This window comes from Penicillium lagena (assembly GCF_028827675.1).
Source record: "Penicillium lagena strain IBT 129212 chromosome Unknown utg000001l_segment0_segment0, whole genome shotgun sequence".
Classification (NCBI taxonomy): Eukaryota; Fungi; Ascomycota; class Eurotiomycetes; order Eurotiales; family Aspergillaceae; genus Penicillium; species Penicillium lagena.
The window spans coordinates 5,960,827-5,977,869 of NW_026623222.1; the positions used below are offsets into that span (position 1 = coordinate 5,960,827).

Sequence of the window (17,043 nt, forward strand, 5' to 3'; positions counted from 1 at the left end):
CGAATAAGTAACGGCATAGCGTTTTAAGAGTAGGTTAATTCAGTCATTGCACTCTGTCTACAAAATGTCGTTTTTTGTTATTATGACGATTGTTGAATTCTAAAGGATTTTTGAAGTCGGTGAAGAAACGCGTTCAAAGACTAGTCAGATATGGCGTACTCCGCTTTAGCTTGGCGGCATGATTTCCATCTTTAAAGTGGCTGGTCCATTGCTCCAAGCATCTTCCCGTCCCCGAAGATCCCGCGCCTACTTTGTTAGAGATATGGATCAATTCTGCAACCAGGTTTTCGCTCATTGTCGAGATGACACCTCAGGTAAGGCATCTATAGTCGGTCCCTGGGGCCCGGAAGAGAATCGGACTGCAAAGGCCTGCCGCATATATGCACCAGATTAGTCCAGAAGCAATTGAACCATTGGGCAGGGGAGGAGGTCGGAGTTCATACTGTGAAATGGTCAAGTTCGTCCGACAACACTGGATAATTCGCGTGGACCAGGCGATCCAGATCGTCCATCGTGGGAAGATTGTGACTGTCCGCCACCGGCCGCTTGAGGGTCGTCTCCTTCAGGCTCGACCTGGTGGATGTTGTGCGCGCAGAGTTGTCGACTGTTGGCTTGTTTTTGATACCCTTTGGTCGTCCCAGGCGGTTGGACGGACTGTAGGCGCACGGCTGGTCGGATAGCTGGCAGTTGGCACAGGGTGAGCCGCCTGAGCAGCGCAGCTTGGAGAGGTGACAGGCATCACACGCCGATCGCATGCGATACCCCGGGATGTGCGAGGCCATGGCGAGCAGATAAGAGCAGCCAAGACATTCTTGGCTCCTACCGAGGAACGGCACCCATGTTCCTTATATGTGCTAGCCGTCCGATTAAGACCTGGCCGTTACGATGGCCTGCCGATCAGTCTGGTTGGGAATCTGACTCTCCGCTGGCGCTTTTATTCTCCCGCAGACCTGCAGGGAGCGACGGCGATGTTGGGCCAGACGCATAGACATAGGCTTGACTGTTAGTCTCGTGGAGCCCGTGCCGATCTAAGATAGGTAGGCAGGTGAGACGAGAGCAGCGTCAGGCCTCTAAGGTCAGATTTTAGGCCGCACTGCGAGGCGTCAGCTTCAAGCGAGGTTGCATCGTATCAGTCGCGTCAGCAGAGAAACTAACTAAGCGGACACGAGTTGGGATTCGGTCTACTCCAGGCATATTCGACATTCGCCTTCGAAGCATAAAGTAACGTCGAAACGAATAACAAAAGTGCCAAATAAGATTGTCTAGATAACTAGGAATGCCTAACAACACGCCTTATAATGCCTGGATGAATCTCGCTGTCGCACCTCGTCGTCGAAAGGTTGGAAATTTCGAGTTGTTTGCCAAGAGCGTGACGATTTCCCAATCGAGATAGTATAGCGTGAATTGGGGTGTAAGATATATATACCTGATACTGCATCTGCTTTAGAACTAAAGGTTGACCCTACACTTCCTGTTTTCCCCCATGTATTTCAGCAAATTACGCCTTCTAAATGCGGAAGAAAAGGATATAGCTATTATAGATGCCCACAGAAGATTTGAATTGCCCAATATAATGGTGTTTTGGTGGTTTAAATAGGATGACGGAGCCGTAGGGATCCATGTTAACAAAAACTGCAAGGCTTCCACGACAATGGTTCCAGTTCACTCATGGCGTCGCGGAACTTTTAAATGCCCATCATATTAATTATTCTCTTACAGTGCGCAAAGGTATGGTTTGGTTCCCTAGCAATACATATTTGCAATGTCGTTCAAATTTGAATTGCTGATATATAATACCATAGAAGGTGCTATTACTGCGTTTCTCAGTTTAATGCGGGCATCTTCAATGATTGATCTGCGTTAAAGAGTTGGCAGTTGGGCCAGAAAAAAGTGTTTGAGTGTGATTTGGTTAAGGCGATTTCCAGAGAAACCCTGTAAGAATTAAAAAATTCCTCATTTGAGCTTAGTGGAGCGCCCTTCATTTGACAATTTTGTTTGTAAGCAAACCTGTTCCGTTAACTTGCTCAGTCTCCGTCCTTTTCTCACTTGATTCCTCGAGATACCGCCATTCTCTCAATTGACTTTGAGCGCAAATGCTGGCCATTCAATTTGTATCCGACTCAGACATCAAATTCGCGCGAGCAATGATTCCGGGAATATCTGATTCATCACCCGCCTCGAGCGAAATCTGTGAGAACGGGCAGAATTACGCATGGTCATCATCTCCGTATCACATCAAAATATTTGCGAGACAGGATCTTCTTGTCCAGCCGTTTTTACCTGAGCTTCGGACAGTCATTAACGCCAGTTACCGTGACCACGATATAAACCCCATAGGCAAGATCGGCCATCGAATTCAGTACGATACTCAAGTTGTTCACGAAATCGGTAGCAGTGGGTTTACAGCCGTGACTTTTGCTTCAAACGAAATTGTTGGCACCGCAAGTGTCAGGGATTGGGTACCTGAGGCTGATGGTATTGTCTGGAAACTAGACGGCTATTATGCTGGAAAAAGCGCCGACGAGGCTGGTTCCATGCAGGCAGTCGGCTCTAACAGCAACAGTGCTGTCTCAGATACTGCTACCTGCGAGGGGGATTTTGAAATTTTCTTGGTTGCTGTCAAACCTGGCGAAAAATACAGAAAAAAGGGAATTGCAGAAAGGCTTGTAAAGGCGTGTGAGGAGGAAATCAAGAGACAAATTGGGCAAAAGCTTGTACAGCCTGCCCAAAAAAATCATCTGAGTATCATGCTCAAAGTCGTCAGGGAGATCAATGGGGAATATTGGTTGAAGAAAGGCTTTAAAATTATGGGTGAATGCTACTGTCCACCTTTCACGTGGGACCTGGAAAAGGCTTTCGTTCTTTGGGCTATGCGGAAGGAGCTGCCAATCAGTTGATCAACAAGCTAAAATATGAAGTGCATCAATTGCCTGATCTCAAGAGCAATCGCTTTGCACCAGTTGAGTGGTTTTTAGAATTATAGCCAGCGGAAGCCAATTTCATCTGTTGTCCAGCCATTCTGACTTCTTGCGATAGCATAGCGCTTATTGAAAAGAGTGGATTCTTGATACCAAGTAGCATGTTGAGATACCGTCATTAAGATAATCCATGGGGTTATAGGCATCCCCTTTGAGCTCACATATTTAATACTTGTGACTCATTCGCGATTCCTCTTGGTAATCTTATTAGGTCTTTTACTACGCTCGACTGCAGTTAGAGGTCGAACAGAGCCACATTGCGAAGCTGGTTTCATCAAAATTTTAGATATCACCTTCATGGATGCCATGTTCAAGAATGGCTTCGCGTATAGTCTCAAACCAGGGCTTTGTAATCTTTGGATCTTCCTGTTTTGCACGTTGATATGATATACGTCGGCTGTAGCGTGTACGTAGTGTTGGGTGGCGTTTGACAAAGTTAGATGCCTAATTAACTCTAATGATTGTAGTAGATCCCATGTTCGCTCGAGAAGTAATATCTGCGTCATGCCACGTAAAAATTCAGGTCGAATTAAAAAGCCTCGTTTGTCTGCATCTAGCAGTTGCTTAGTAAGGACTTCGTCTCTTCTAGAGCTGCTATTTTATGGCTATTGGCGCGTGTTTCTGACCGTGCATTGATTCCTGTGAGTCGATCAACAAGAGTGGATTTAGGCACCGCGGAAACTGCAGCAGCCCTTGGTATCGACCGAATTATTTTGATTTTATTATCTATAATAGCTATTTGCATTTTAGTTCTTGAGAAAGAGGCATTTTGTACGGTGGTGGTAGAAAAATGACGCGTTGAAGATGATTCAATAGAATTGACGCGAAAATGGGCGGCTCGCATGTGCATTACGTTACTCAAATACTCTCGTTTTAATACAATGCAAAATCATGTTCTTTGCCGAATCTCACTAGTATCGTCTTGGGGATCGCAGCGGGCAATCGGATCTGGAATAGGAATATAAGGCGTGACGGGCACCATCGCCAAGGCCTCCGGCGCTGCTTTTGTGGAAAGATACGTGCAGGCTTGCGGTAAGTCCCACGCGAGAGAACGTCTAACCAAAGGGGCTGTTGCTAATATATATATAGAGGATAGATATATATAAAACACCCCTTCAATCCACAGACCCCAGCCAAAAAGTTCCACAAACCACCGCTACTTCTGTTACGAGTACTTTACAGAGTGCTCTCCCGTGCTCTGCAGACCAGACGATTTTGTCTACTCTTTGGCCCTATCGTCGACCTCATAGGCAATCGCGCCGCCTTTGGTTGCGGAGAGGCCGTCGTCAGAACCCTCCTCAAGAGCGTGGATGTCGGTGGTACCGGACTGGTGGACCAATCCGTCTCGCCTGACAGCCTTGGAGACACTGACAAGATCGAAAGCGTCCTTGGAGGTTCTGAAAATGTGGTCAATGTCTTCCAGAGTGTGTCCGGTGGTTTCGGGGAAGAAGAGGTACGTGACTGTACAGCCATTATTAGCATCATGGCGAAAAGCAAAAGCGGAAGGCGGAGGGGGAAAACAAGATAGAAATTGTCTTACCTGGAAATAGGAGACCCAAGCACACAGCAGCCCAGATGATAAAGTATTTCCAACCCAGGTTGTTGATGCCCAAGGGCGTGACTTCGACGACCATAAAGTTGATACCGAATTGCGTAGCGGTCGTCAAAGCGTAGATCTGGGTCCGGTAGGCCAGGGGAGCCACTTCTGCGGGAAACAGCCAGTTGATGCCGTACGAGACACCGAAGAAGAAGGTGTAGAAGAAGATGGCAACGGCCGCGACGACGGTGCAGGCCTGGTTGCCGGGTAGCTGGGACATGGTGCCGGACAGGACCACAAAAACAGTACCCATGCCTCCGGCACCCAGGAGCAAGAGGAACCGACGGCCGACGCGATCGACAAGCTTGCAGCATAGGAAGCAGCATGGAAGCTGGAAGACGAAGATACAACCAGCTAGGACGCGAGTTACAATGGGCGCGAGACCAAGCTCTGCGAAAATGCTGACGGTATAGAAACCGATCAGGCCGGCGCCGTTCATCTGTTGTGAGAAGGTCGAAAACATGGCCAACAGAGTCCGAAGTTTGAGCTTGTTGCCCTTATCCCAAATAAGGCCGCGAAAACTGCCGGTGCCCGTGGTCTCCAAGGATTGCTTCATGGCAGTGATGTCGTCCGCGATTTGGGGAGAATCGGAGCTCTGGTCCTCCAAGACCACCATGATTTCCCTAGCTTCTTCGATGCGACCCTTCTTGACGAGCCATCTAGGAGATTCGGGCAGGAATGGGAGGACACTGAGCATAGTGAAGTTGCAGAAGATGGGGACCGCCAGGGGAAACCGCCAGGAAAGACTCGTCTTGCTGAAGAAGCAGCCCAGGTCGATGAATTGAGACGCGGCGAGACCCATGGTGGCAAAGGCGGCTTCGAGAGTCACCAAGGCGCCACGATTTTTGGCGGGTGAACATTCGGCTTGCCATGCCGGGACCGTGGATGCTCTATAACAAGCATCAGGAAGAAAATCTACCGAGGACAAGGGTGTGGCCAAGTACTTACACCCCACCCAGCCCCAGCCCCAGGACCAGACGCCCAGCAATCAGCTGGCCGAGCGAAAAGCTCGAGACGATAATAATGGAGCCACACATGTTGATGATATTGCCAATAATCATAGTCCTGATGCGACCGACCTTGTCTCCTAGCTTCAGGCAGGTCAACGCCCCCAAGAAGCAGCCGACCAGGTAGATGGCCACGGCAGTGCCTAGTGGTCAGTTAGCCATGCGGGCCTGTCGTTCACCCTGGGGGGCGCTCTTACCCTGTATACGGGCAGCCTCGGCTTCGGCAGCGCCCTTTTTGTGTACAGTGTCAATCTGAGGAAAGGTCTCTACCCAGGAATCCAAATCCAACAATCCTCCCGGAACGGCATTGCTGTACTGCAGAGTCCATGTCAGCCACACCTCCGCCGGGCACGAGGGAGAATCATGCTTACCCCAGCCAAGAAGTAAGCTGGCAGCACGACAGTGGCGATGGAGAGCCATGTCAATTTCTTGCCGCGGGCGCCCAGGTATTGGTGCTTCATTTGTCAAGAGGTCAAACGGTCAGGCCTTTCTTCTTTCCACTGCGAGACACTACCAGCCGAGGGTCGTAGAGCTTGGATGTCACAGACAAAAAAGAAGGGGAATGCCATGTGTTTTATTTGCAGCGCGTTGCTGGGTCACTGTGGAGGAATAGTAGATCGTGGGGTCCCGGTCTGGAGGGTCCACCAGTAGATCGTGGGGTCCCGGTCTGGGGGGGTCACCACGTGCCCAGGCGAGAATGGGGAGCCGGGAATCAGTCACCGGCTTGGAGAGTGGGTTCAGATTACCCCGTTGTTCTTAGCGGGGAGCAGTGACGACGTGGTTCCGGAGAGGTGCGAGGTCATGAGGACAAACCAGTCCAAGGGCCATTCGCTCCAATCCCGCTGGACAGACCTCGGGGGGTAGGCGAAATGGGCTATCCGATTACCCGTTGCAGCATATATTACTCGGGGCATATTTCCCCCAGCCAGGCCCCGCAGCTGCTTCTTTACCCAAATCCCCAAGTCTCCAAATTAATAAGACCGGCGTCCAGAATCCGGCGTCCAGTCTTGTCCTCATCATGGCAGACTACTCTCAGTACCAAGGCCCCTCCGCCGAATGGGTGGAATTTACCAAGACCACCGTAGTCCCCGCCACGGGTCCGGCCCCTGGCCAGAGCATCGAGGACTATCAGAAGGCCGCAAATGCCGGCCGCGAGAAAGCCTCTGCTCTGTCCATGGAAAAGTTAGGTGAGTACCTCCACCCCCTTGTCGCCCTCTGTACCTACCGCTGCATGCTGAATTATCAATTTCGCTTCGATTGGTTGAGGCCTCCGCACCAAAGTGTCACAGAAAGACTTTCAAGTTCCCACTCGTGATGGCCAGTCAGTCCGTGCTCGGTTGTACCGACCAGCGGATGTCCCGTCCGAGGAGCGCCTCCCCTTGTATATCTTCTTTCATGGCGGAGGATACTTCTTCGGCACCTTGGATTCTGAAGATGCACGCTGCTGCAGGATAGCCCTGGCTTGTCGCATCACAGTCTTGAATGTCTGTTATCGCCATACTCCGCACTTCAAGTATCCGACCCAACATCATGATGCCTGGGATTCTTTTGAATGGGCCAACCAACATCTGGCGGACCTGGGTGCTCAGGAAGGCCAGCTGATCGTGGGCGGCATTTCTTCGGGAGGCAGTCTGGCCGCGGCTACGATGCTGAGAGAATATCAATCCTCTGTCGAGTGCCGACTGCGTGGACAGGTCCTTTGCATTCCCAGTCTGTGTCCTACGGAGCTCTTCCCATTTGACCAGTTGGCCTCCAAAGAAATCAGTTCCTTCCATCAAAATGCCGACGCGCCAATATTGCCGAGGGCGCAACGAGACCTCTTTTTCAACATGTTCGCAGCCAAAGAATATTCTGAGTTGCCCTATTCTATGTATGCAATGCAAAAGATGGATCTCTCCAAGTTGCCCAAATCGGCCTTCCTGGTTGCTGGCATGGATGCCCTGAGAGACGAAGCTTTATTGTATGCGGAACAGCTTCAAGCTTGCGGGTTAGTCTGTTATCCTTTTAAAACGCAACATCCACTCACCTCGCCATAGCGTACCCACTGATGTTCATATTTTCCCGGGAGTCCCCCATGGCTTCCACAGATATGAAGAGCTATCCGCCACTCGCAGATGGGACGAGGTGGTCAACAAGTCAATAAAGTGGATCTTGAGTGATGTGAAGGAAGCACCGTCTGCCAATGGGAGACGTAGAACCTTCAAGGTCGAGTCTTAGCCTTAAATCAAGGTAGTACATCCCGCCAACGATGAACGGGCCCGAGTTTTTGACAATCATGTCCTCAACATCTGATTACTAGACCTTAGAGGCCTTGTTCAAGGCAACGACTTCCATCCTGGCTGGTCAAGCCTGGGCCCTATAGAGAGAGGCTCTTGAGGGTGTTAGAAGCGCTGTCACATATGAGGATAGACTTTTATAACTGGTTGTTGAGAATCCATTAGACCAATCAAAGAATCATCAATTTGGCCAAACTCGTTGATCAGTGTATCCAACCAATCTCCAGTTGGCCAGTTGCCCTGCTGGGCATTCTGCTGCAGGAAGGCCTCCAGTTCCGTGTCAATGGGGTAATCATTCACTTGCTGCATCTGCTCGACACTGCCGTGGTTAATCGGTATCGTGAAGCTTTCATTTGTCACCCGGTGATCTAGTTGGGATGGAACATCCTCGTTCTCTCGCGGATCCCTGTCGGGCATGACTTTGCCGACCCGATACATAAGCCCTTGGAGGATCTGAAGTGGTTTTCGCAATCCAAAATGTGTGCCTTTCTGGATACGGAGGAGTGCGAACCAGAAGAATCGGATGCATTCCTCGTACTCATCTCCATGGGTTTCCTTTTGGTTCAAGAGGACAACTATCGCGCAGTATGTGGCGTAAGAAAGGAGATAGGGTGCTCGTCGGAATGTGAAAGCTTTCTGATAGGCGTTCAACACTTGCCAGATCTTGAACGCGGATTCTGTGCACCTTTTCTGACCCAAAGCCTGAGACTCCGGATTAGAAGCGGGTGACAGATGGCCGCTCGACAAGAAAGGCCGTTCGAGCAAAATAGTAAGCGTGTGATAGAGTGCGCTGCAGGGGGTCAGTCAGAAACAACATTGCTCAGCATAGCGTAAACGTACTGCGGGACAAATTGGTTGGGGGGTGGAGGGGGATCAACAAGAGGGTCAAAGCGAAGATGAGGCGGAATGTTTTCCACCCAGGTATCAAGCTCCGCTCGAATTTCTCGCTTCTCTGCTATATGGAGCTCGACAGGAATCTTGACGCAACCTATGGCATAGAAGTTGGTGATTCGCGATGCGATCTCGCCCAGCGCGGTGAATATCTTGAAGGAACTGATGGCGTATACCGGTCGGGGCTTGTAAGATCCCAATAGACTATTCATGCCCGAAGGAGCTTCCTCGGGATCAAGATAAGGTGTCCAGCTCTCGAGCTCTTCATAGTAGTCATAAAAATCTCTCGAGATACGTGCGTTTGCAGCGCGAAGGTAAGAGGGGCGCCCCAGATACAGCGACTGATAGTTATCGATCATAAAAGAAGCCCAGTAGATGCGAGCCCTCATTTCAATTTCAATGGGTGTCAAATTTGTTTCCGGAACGCCGTCGTCCTGCCAAGGAGACGTGCTCAAGTGCAGGCCCATATCAATAATCATCCGGTAAGCGGTGCCACACAACACCCATCCAGCATTTGGCTGGCCGGTCGAAACAAGAGTGGTTCCGAGCACGACCAGCGAAACGATAGTGGGCAAGCTTGGCTTGTCAATCTCGTCCATCAACAAAGCCTTGCATCTTGAGTAGAACCTCTCGCCTCTCCTGTGGGGCTCGTTGATATCCGGCTTGAAGATGGACCGGTCACTGTCCAGACAACAACTCGAAAAGTAAATGGAGTTGAGCAGCAATTTGTGGGCATACGGCCCGTTGTTGGCTAAACTGTCGAAGAATGCAGGCCGATAAGTCATGAGATAGAGGTAATGCTGCCGGTTCCAGTGCAATTCCAGGAGGTGCAATGCCAGCTCGGGTGCCAGGCCATCAAAGTCGATTCGAGGTCCAAGGGACCTGCCACTGCCGTAAATCAAAGAGGCTTCTCGTTGCCGCTGATAAGCCGCATTGGCGAAAAGCTGATCTTTTACAGCTTGGTATTTAGGCCCGTGGATATTTCGCGACCCCGATCTTTCGCGAGAGGGGCTCTTTTGCGCGGAAGGTTGGTAGAGGTGACTCGAGATGCCGTGGACATGGATACTTCCGTCTTCTTCGATGGCACAAGCAATCTGCGTTTCATTCGAAGCCAAACTACTCGGGTCCGCAATGGGATGTGAGCTTCCTTCTCCTTCAGTTGAGGCGGTTCCTGGGGCATAAGCGAGGTGATGGTCGGCCAAGTTGGTTTTTGGGATGGAATTGTCAGGCCTTACATCTGTGCCCCGGGATGATTCACATTCGGCCACGGCCACGTTGGAAGTTGTCGCTAGCTGAGTATCGGTAGCTCTCAATCCTTCTTTGCTAGCCTGTGTCGACGGAGTCTCAGGGTTGTTTAGGAGCTGCCGAATTCGATCTAACTCGTTGCGCAAGGCTTCGACTTCGGCCCTCGACGGCCGACTTCCCAGCCTTGCGTCTTCTGGGTACTTGCACACATGGCCTGACACGGCACATAGCGAACACAGAGGTCTCTTTCCGTCGCATTTTGCCTTAAAACGGCTAGGTTAGCCAGGTGGTGGCTCGATTCGAGTAGGATCACCCACTTTTTTCCCACGGCACCTGAGACAGGTCCTGCAAATGGGCGTTATTTTGGACACTTTGCGTTTGGCGTTGCGTGACGGGATACCGTTGTCCGAAGGGGCCTCTGAAGCCATGTGGACATCTGTAACGATATCGATGGCTATGGCTTTTGTTGACGGTACAATGTCTTGCGGGAATCGATTGCCAGGTGCAACTTGTACAAAGTGAACGGGGTCAGAACAAGTTTTCTTTGCATCCGAGGCACCTTCTGACTCCCGTTAGCATTCCACCCCCGCTCTCGGGATCCTGTGCCGATATCTCGCCCAATTTCGGCCGCGTTTATCCAGGTATGGGTTGAAGGTCAAGCAAATGAAACAGTCAAATTGACATTCTATACCGTTTGAACCTGCGTGATCACGCGGGGGCCCCAGAATCATCGTTTTGAGCGATGATCCCCAACCCCGGCGGTCAATGTCCGGGGCCGCATACCTGTGTCCGAGCGACTGCTGCCGCTCGGAACGATCCGGTCGGCAGAAACATCTGTTCGTGAGGTGGGTACAAAGACCCTCTGCCAAGTGTGGTTAAAGAAGCATATAAGACGGCATTGACACTCTCTCGTTATAGGATTTTGTAGAATCACGCTAGAATATCACCCAAGCCTTTGTCTTTGGATCAAGCATTATTAAGCATTATGGCACCAGGCAATGTAGAATCACAGGTTGCCCCGGCCACCACATTTACCGAAAATGGAGAAATCAAAACCAAGGAGCCGGTTGTCTCTGTACAGCCTGTGCAGGAGAAGGCAGTGGCCCCTTATACCGTCACTGAGCAGCCTATGAATACTCGTCGCCCATTCAGGACAGTATGTATGGGCGCCGGTTACGCTGGGTTGATGCTGGGTATCATTGCAAAGGAGAAGATGCAAGACCCCGCCAACGAGTTTGTCATTTATGAGAAGAATTCTGACATAGGAGGTACATGGCTCGAGAACAGGTTGGTACCTTGGTCATCGAGTCGCAAAGAAACCGCTAATACTTGACAGGTATCCCGGCTGCCAGTGCGACATTCCTGCCCACAACTATAGCTATAGCTTTGAGCAAAACCCGGATTGGCCAAACTACTATGCTACCTCGTCGCAGATCCTGGCGTACATCAAAAAGACTTGTGCCAAGTATGGCGTCGAGCCTTATATGAACTATAACCACAAGATCGTCAGCGCCGTCTGGGACGAGCGGAAGACCAAATGGCTTGTCAAGGTGCAAAACGGTGACAAGGTCTTCATTGATGAATGTGACATGTTCATTTATGCTGGCGGCAACTTGAAGTGAGTGCCTCTTCACCCATGCTTGAAGGCACCACGCTAACGCAATGGAACCAGCAACTGGAAGTGGCCCGATATCAAGGGCCTGCATGACTTCGAAGGCAAGCTGCTCCACTCAGCGGCGTGGGATGAGAGTTATGACTTCACCGGCAAGAAGACGGCAGTGATTGGAATTGGTTCCTCCGGAATCCAAATTGTGCCCAAGCTCGCTCCGATTTCTAGCCATCTCACCACCTTTATCAGATCGAAGACGTGGGTTTCCCCGGCTCCTGGCATTAACGAACCCACTAGCGACGACCCTGAGGCCGACGAGCGTCTGAACTTTACAGAAGCCACGCTGAAGAGATTCAGGGAAGATCCCGATTATCTCCTTAAACATCGTCGCGCCGTGTCGGACCGCCGAAACGCCAACTTTGACAGAGCGTACACGGCCTCGCCTCAGCAACAAAAAGCTCAAGTTCTCTACAAGAAGACGATGAAGGCGCGACTCGGTGACAGCGAAAAGGGCAAGAAGATCTATGATATGCTTGTGCCCGACTACCCCGTCGGCTGCCGCAGGCAGACGCCAGGTCAAGGGTATCTGGAGGCCTTGTGCCGCGACAATGTCGACGTGAAATGGGACGATATTGGTTACGTTACCAGGAAAGGCATCATGACCAAGAGTGGTGAAGAAATCGAGTTTGATGCCATTGTTTGTGCGACAGGCTTCCACACGGACTTCAAGCCTCGATTCCCCATTGTCGGAAGGAAAGGTATCAATTTGCAGGACCAGTACGCTGATATCCCCGAGGCATACTTTGGCTTGACAACGCCCAATTTCCCCAACTTTTTTAGTGAGCCTGCATGCCCAGAAGCCCCCTTGGCATCCTGCTAATTATCGAGTAGCTTTCATTGGCCCCAACTCTCCCATCTCGAACGGCTCTTTGATCCTGGCTATGCAGTTGACGGCGATTTACATCTACAAGGCCATCACCAAGATTCAAAGCGAATCAATCAGAACAATCGAAATCAGCGAAGAAGCAACCCATGACTTCAATGAACACTGCCAAGAGTTCTTGAAGCGCACCGTCTGGACTAGTGGATGCCGAAGCTGGTACAAGAAAGGCACCGTTGACGGGAGAATCGTCGCCATCTATGGCGGCACAACCTATCACTGGATGGAGGTAGTCAAGAATCCCAGGTTCGTCTATTCTCATCCTTTTTCCTTGTTGGTATTTTTCAGGACTAACAAGCTCCACAGGTGGGAGGATTGGAAGATCGAATACAGACAGAGCGAAGGTGGAGGGCCTCGCAATCGTTTCGCTTACTTGGGCAACGGCTTCACCAAGAGAGAAGCCGCGGGAGGCACAGTCGGTGAATCCCAGACTTTGACTTTTGAAGGATTCTGGGACTTGTTTAACTTGCCAGATATCTTTGATTCCGAGCGAGGCGGCGCACGAGGCTACAAGCCTGTTATGAAAGACCTTGGCGCTAGCCCTGCGGCCACGTCTTAGAGAGCACATGAAGACATTAGATTAACCAGACAGGGCCTAGAATTTTGTAGATGCATTCATTCATAGATGGAGTTAGGTTACGGCATATCCGCAAGATTGGATATCACTTGAATATCAAGTCCCACTGAAGATTATCGTTAGAAATCCAATTGGATAATTAGATATCCAAACCAATATTCGCACTAGCATAGAATTCGCTAATTTATCTAAATCCGAATCATCATGTGATACATATTGGAGCGGGAAGTAGGGCGCACAATGGCATGTCAGGTCAGAACTGACAGACCGACAGGAGAACCAGGGCAGAATTCGGTCGACACGGAGTGCTTCGACTGAGTAGAATGATGAAGCAATCGAACGTTTGTATATTCTCTCCTGTGTACCGAGCATGTGTATGATGGTAGAATCTAGGATACAGTAGTTTCGTCCTCCAACCATGTCGATTCCCTATCTGTAAGGCCAAAACATATCACGTGGCCGCCGAGCGCCAGCCCGGCTGCAATATGTAGCTGACAAACTCTCGATTGTTATCTTACTATACACACGTTTTGGTTATAACAGTACTATTATACACTTTCTCCTTCTTCCTATTCGAAATAATAAGAAATACTTACGTTTTTATACATAGATAGCTTTAATTACGTAATAGATCCTAATTAACTATTATAGTTACTTATACCTGGTCGTTGCTTGTAATTTTAGTATTTTTTGTTGATATTTTATGTTGCTGGGAAAGTATATATTTTACACTTGAGGAAGGAAATGCACCCTCTAGGGGTCCTCTTGAAAAAGAACTACTTGTCAGGGTAGACACCTGTCGATCGGGTGAAGGACGGGACCCGAAAAGGTGTCGATTCAATAAGAACGTGGGATATATTCCACATAGATAAAAGTGCACACACACGTACACCCAAATGTACACACTGATTCTTGACAGAATTACGTGAGGAGAGAGAGAGAGGGAGAGAGCAGAGGAGAGGGGGGATATTTCTCGCGAACTCTAGGGAAGGCCCGCGAGCGCGCACGTCTATAGACGCGCGACGGACGTGACGCGAACGAGAGTCCTTTTATCACATCTGGTGGATGTGTCCGCGACCGAAGTTACAGGTCGGGTGGTAGGTCTACAGGGCGACGGTGCGATTGGATGCGTTTCCAGAATTGCACGCCAAGTGCGGACGGGGAGCGAGTTATGCAGAAACTTCAGGCCAATATAGGCAAAATTAGGCTAAATAATTAGGTGTCGATGGGCCGCCCATATCAATGTCTAGGTATGTCAGTACCAGTCGGTACTTCAGTGAATTATTCTCAAGAAGATTAATCCTAGTCAAGACCAGTTGGAAAGCGGATTATTTCAAAGGGCGAAAGCAGGCTCGCCCTGAGGCCTCGGAGGCTGTTCTGAGGTAACAATCTAGTACTAGTAAGCTCTTGATAAAGTTCAACACCTGCATTTTATCTATAGTCTCTCGGAATAATTCTTCAAGGTAGAAGCCAATTATTTTCAAAAAACTAACAGTATACATGGCGCTGGAAACGACTTCAGCATACAATAGCTTAGAACATAGATTGAGAACATTTTGCTGGTCAAATGTTTAGTTAACTCTCACATCTCTTCCGCAAACCACGCAAAAACCTAGTAGAATTATTTTTGACATCATCAATGGTGGGATAGTTAAGGCCTCATGCGGCCTGCTTCGCAGCACGAGCTTCTTCATCCGTCTTTTGGTCTGATGTCTCGAGCGGTTTCTCGGTGCCACGGACCATCTCGGTATGCTCAAGCCTGAGCTGTTGAAATTTCTTCTCTGTCTCCCATACGAAAGGACTCGTGCTCGCAAAGAGAAGGTCGATCTATATTCCAAAGGGAGAACGTCGTGTTAGTGCGATCTGCACAATGTTGTCGAGATTCTGTTGGAACTCTTACCTCTTCCAGCGTTCGGCAGCTGGTCTCGGGATAGAAGCAGTAGATGATGCCAATGGCGAAAAGATTGAATACGGCGTGTATGTAGAATGCATTAGGTCCTAAGGAACCAAACATACTCGGTGCCGCAAGAGACACAGAGCCGCATCCCAGACTCCAGCCTAACGTTGCAGTCAGCCTGTTTCATGCCTCACAGGTTGATAAAGTTGTCATCTCACCGACGATGCCAAATGCATTCCCTTTGGCGCGAATAATGAGTGGAAAGATCTCGGAAGGGTACACCCACGGCACTGATAGCCAGGTAGCCTAAACTAGGCCGTCAGATGGACTCGACACAATAGTTCTGCGATGTGCGACTGACAGCGAACACAACGTTATAGACAAAAACAAATGAACCTGCGGCGGCTCCAATGGTTTTGTTATGCTGGTCGGCTCCAATTTTGGACAAGGCGCCCAAGATGAAGAAAGACAGGCTTTGGCCTATACCACCGGCTATAAGCACGCTTCGTCGTCCGTAACGATCGATAGTGAAGATTGCTAGAACACACGACACCATAGTCACTATATTGGCAAAGCCAGTAAGGAGGTTGGCCTGTATACTTCTGTGAGACGCAATTCTAACTCCAAGGATACATCAGCCAACCCACCTTCTGTGAGCCAAACCCGGCAATCTTGAACAAGGTTGGTGCATAGACGACAACGCTGGTGACCCCTGTCCTAAGCATAATTTAGCACGTATCTAAGCAGTGCAAGCTGACGCTGCTTAGCTTACCACGCCTGCATAATTTGCAGCCAAGCAGCGAGAAATGTCCGTCTGCCGAGATGGAGGTTACCACTCTTGTAGCCGGTTACCATGTTGAAAAAGCTCCGGGCTGGATACTCGGCTTCGAGTTCTATAGACGGTTAGTCGATTGGGACGCAACAAGGGTAGACTCGACACACACCGCAAGCGGCAATAATCTCCTTGAACTCGGCGATGACATCCGGATGATTGATATCACCGTGAGCCCGACATATGGCTAGTGTTTTCCTTCCTCGCTCGTGATTGCCGTTTCCTATGTCCCATCTAGACAGAGGTGTTAGCTGAAGAGTACAGACAGCAAAGTTGTTTCTGTATGACACTCCAAGGCACTCGGGCTATAGAGATAGAAAGTACCGTACCTAGGGCTTTCAGGCATGACAAACATCATGATTATGAGAAGAAGCATGAAGCTGAAAGGTCATTAGAGTCCAGTTATAATACTCGACAGTTGTTCTACCGTAGACCCACATCATTTGAAAACCAAGCGGCACTAGGCAGACTCTGGATTAACTTGAGCTTCAACCGGGTGTGGATCATACTCACGTCGCCACCGAACAGTTGTGTTGCCATTGTCGATATAAGCCAGGAGGTACTCTAGCCAGTCTGGAGTTGTAAAGCATATTTAGCTCCAGAATTCAACACAGATCGATTGGGGTTGCCACTTACAGGAGGTGGAGATGCCAGCAAAGTTGACAAGCATCTCGAATGCCATTACCATCCCACGAACGTTATGGGCAACGAGCTCCGAACCCCACACAGGAATGACAGCGCTGACAATTCCTGTACCCACACCAGCGATGATTCGAGCACACAACATCCAATTTGCATTCTGCGCCGAGGCCATCAATGAAGATCCCAGGAGGCCCCAAAGACAACCGAACACGATGGTCTTTCTCCTGCCAATTTTGTCGGAGGCGGCCCCACCCCTACTTCTCCATTAGCTGAGCGTCACAAGGTGTGTTTGAAGAAACTACTGCTCACATCAGTGCCCCAACAAGTGTACCCAGATAATATATTGCCACTAATCCTCCCTGCTTCCAAGGTTTTGTGATAGTCACTGTCGATCCGTCGCCGATCTGCATCAAATCCTAAAGACAACACATCAGGAGGAACCACTGAAGATGATTAGGGAGTTTGCATTACAATGTACGAAGGACTGATGTTGACCCCAGACATAACACCCTGGTCGTAACCTTCGAAGACAATGCCCAATCCGGCCACCAG

At 49.8% G+C, this 17,043-nt stretch overlaps 7 protein-coding genes across 7 annotated transcripts; 3 read left to right on the plus strand and 4 right to left on the minus strand.

Moving 5' to 3' along the window:
- Positions 1-437: 437 nt before the first annotated feature.
- On the minus strand, positions 438-782 carry N7510_002639 (Zn(II)2Cys6 transcription factor domain-containing protein; the record flags this gene model as incomplete). The annotated part of the gene is made up of 1 exon (XM_056974566.1): positions 438-782. One exon carries the CDS (start codon positions 780-782, stop codon positions 438-440), a length of 345 nt encoding a protein of 114 aa, XP_056839683.1.
- Positions 783-2,093: 1,311 nt separating this feature from the next.
- On the plus strand, positions 2,094-2,897 carry N7510_002640 (uncharacterized protein; the record flags this gene model as incomplete). The annotated part of the gene is made up of 1 exon (XM_056974567.1): positions 2,094-2,897. The coding sequence occupies one exon, from the start codon at positions 2,094-2,096 to the stop codon at positions 2,895-2,897; it is 804 nt and encodes a 267-aa protein (XP_056839684.1).
- Positions 2,898-5,519: 2,622 nt separating this feature from the next.
- N7510_002641 (uncharacterized protein) lies at positions 5,520-6,043 on the minus strand (the record flags this gene model as incomplete). Its single annotated transcript, XM_056974568.1, has 3 exons — positions 5,520-5,725; positions 5,780-5,897; positions 5,954-6,043. The coding sequence occupies 3 exons, from the start codon at positions 6,041-6,043 to the stop codon at positions 5,520-5,522; spliced, it is 414 nt and encodes a 137-aa protein (XP_056839685.1).
- A 557-nt stretch (positions 6,044-6,600) lies between these two features.
- N7510_002642 (uncharacterized protein) lies at positions 6,601-7,799 on the plus strand (the record flags this gene model as incomplete). Its single annotated transcript, XM_056974569.1, has 3 exons — positions 6,601-6,769; positions 6,849-7,569; positions 7,619-7,799. 3 exons carry the CDS (start codon positions 6,601-6,603, stop codon positions 7,797-7,799), a joined length of 1,071 nt encoding a protein of 356 aa, XP_056839686.1.
- A 176-nt stretch (positions 7,800-7,975) lies between these two features.
- Positions 7,976-10,422, minus strand: N7510_002643 (Zn(II)2Cys6 transcription factor; the record flags this gene model as incomplete). The annotated part of the gene is made up of 3 exons (XM_056974570.1): positions 7,976-8,648; positions 8,699-10,257; positions 10,366-10,422. 3 exons carry the CDS (start codon positions 10,420-10,422, stop codon positions 7,976-7,978), a joined length of 2,289 nt encoding a protein of 762 aa, XP_056839687.1.
- A 557-nt stretch (positions 10,423-10,979) lies between these two features.
- N7510_002644 (flavin-containing monooxygenase) lies at positions 10,980-13,102 on the plus strand (the record flags this gene model as incomplete). Its single annotated transcript, XM_056974571.1, has 5 exons — positions 10,980-11,281; positions 11,331-11,612; positions 11,667-12,442; positions 12,495-12,789; positions 12,850-13,102. 5 exons carry the CDS (start codon positions 10,980-10,982, stop codon positions 13,100-13,102), a joined length of 1,908 nt encoding a protein of 635 aa, XP_056839688.1.
- Positions 13,103-14,779: 1,677 nt separating this feature from the next.
- N7510_002645 (uncharacterized protein) lies at positions 14,780-16,663 on the minus strand (the record flags this gene model as incomplete). Its single annotated transcript, XM_056974572.1, has 11 exons — positions 14,780-14,947; positions 15,021-15,178; positions 15,236-15,323; positions 15,379-15,609; positions 15,665-15,734; positions 15,790-15,910; positions 15,962-16,083; positions 16,179-16,229; positions 16,288-16,309; positions 16,363-16,422; positions 16,486-16,663. The coding sequence occupies 11 exons, from the start codon at positions 16,661-16,663 to the stop codon at positions 14,780-14,782; spliced, it is 1,269 nt and encodes a 422-aa protein (XP_056839689.1).
- Between the last annotated feature and the right edge of the window lie 380 nt (positions 16,664-17,043).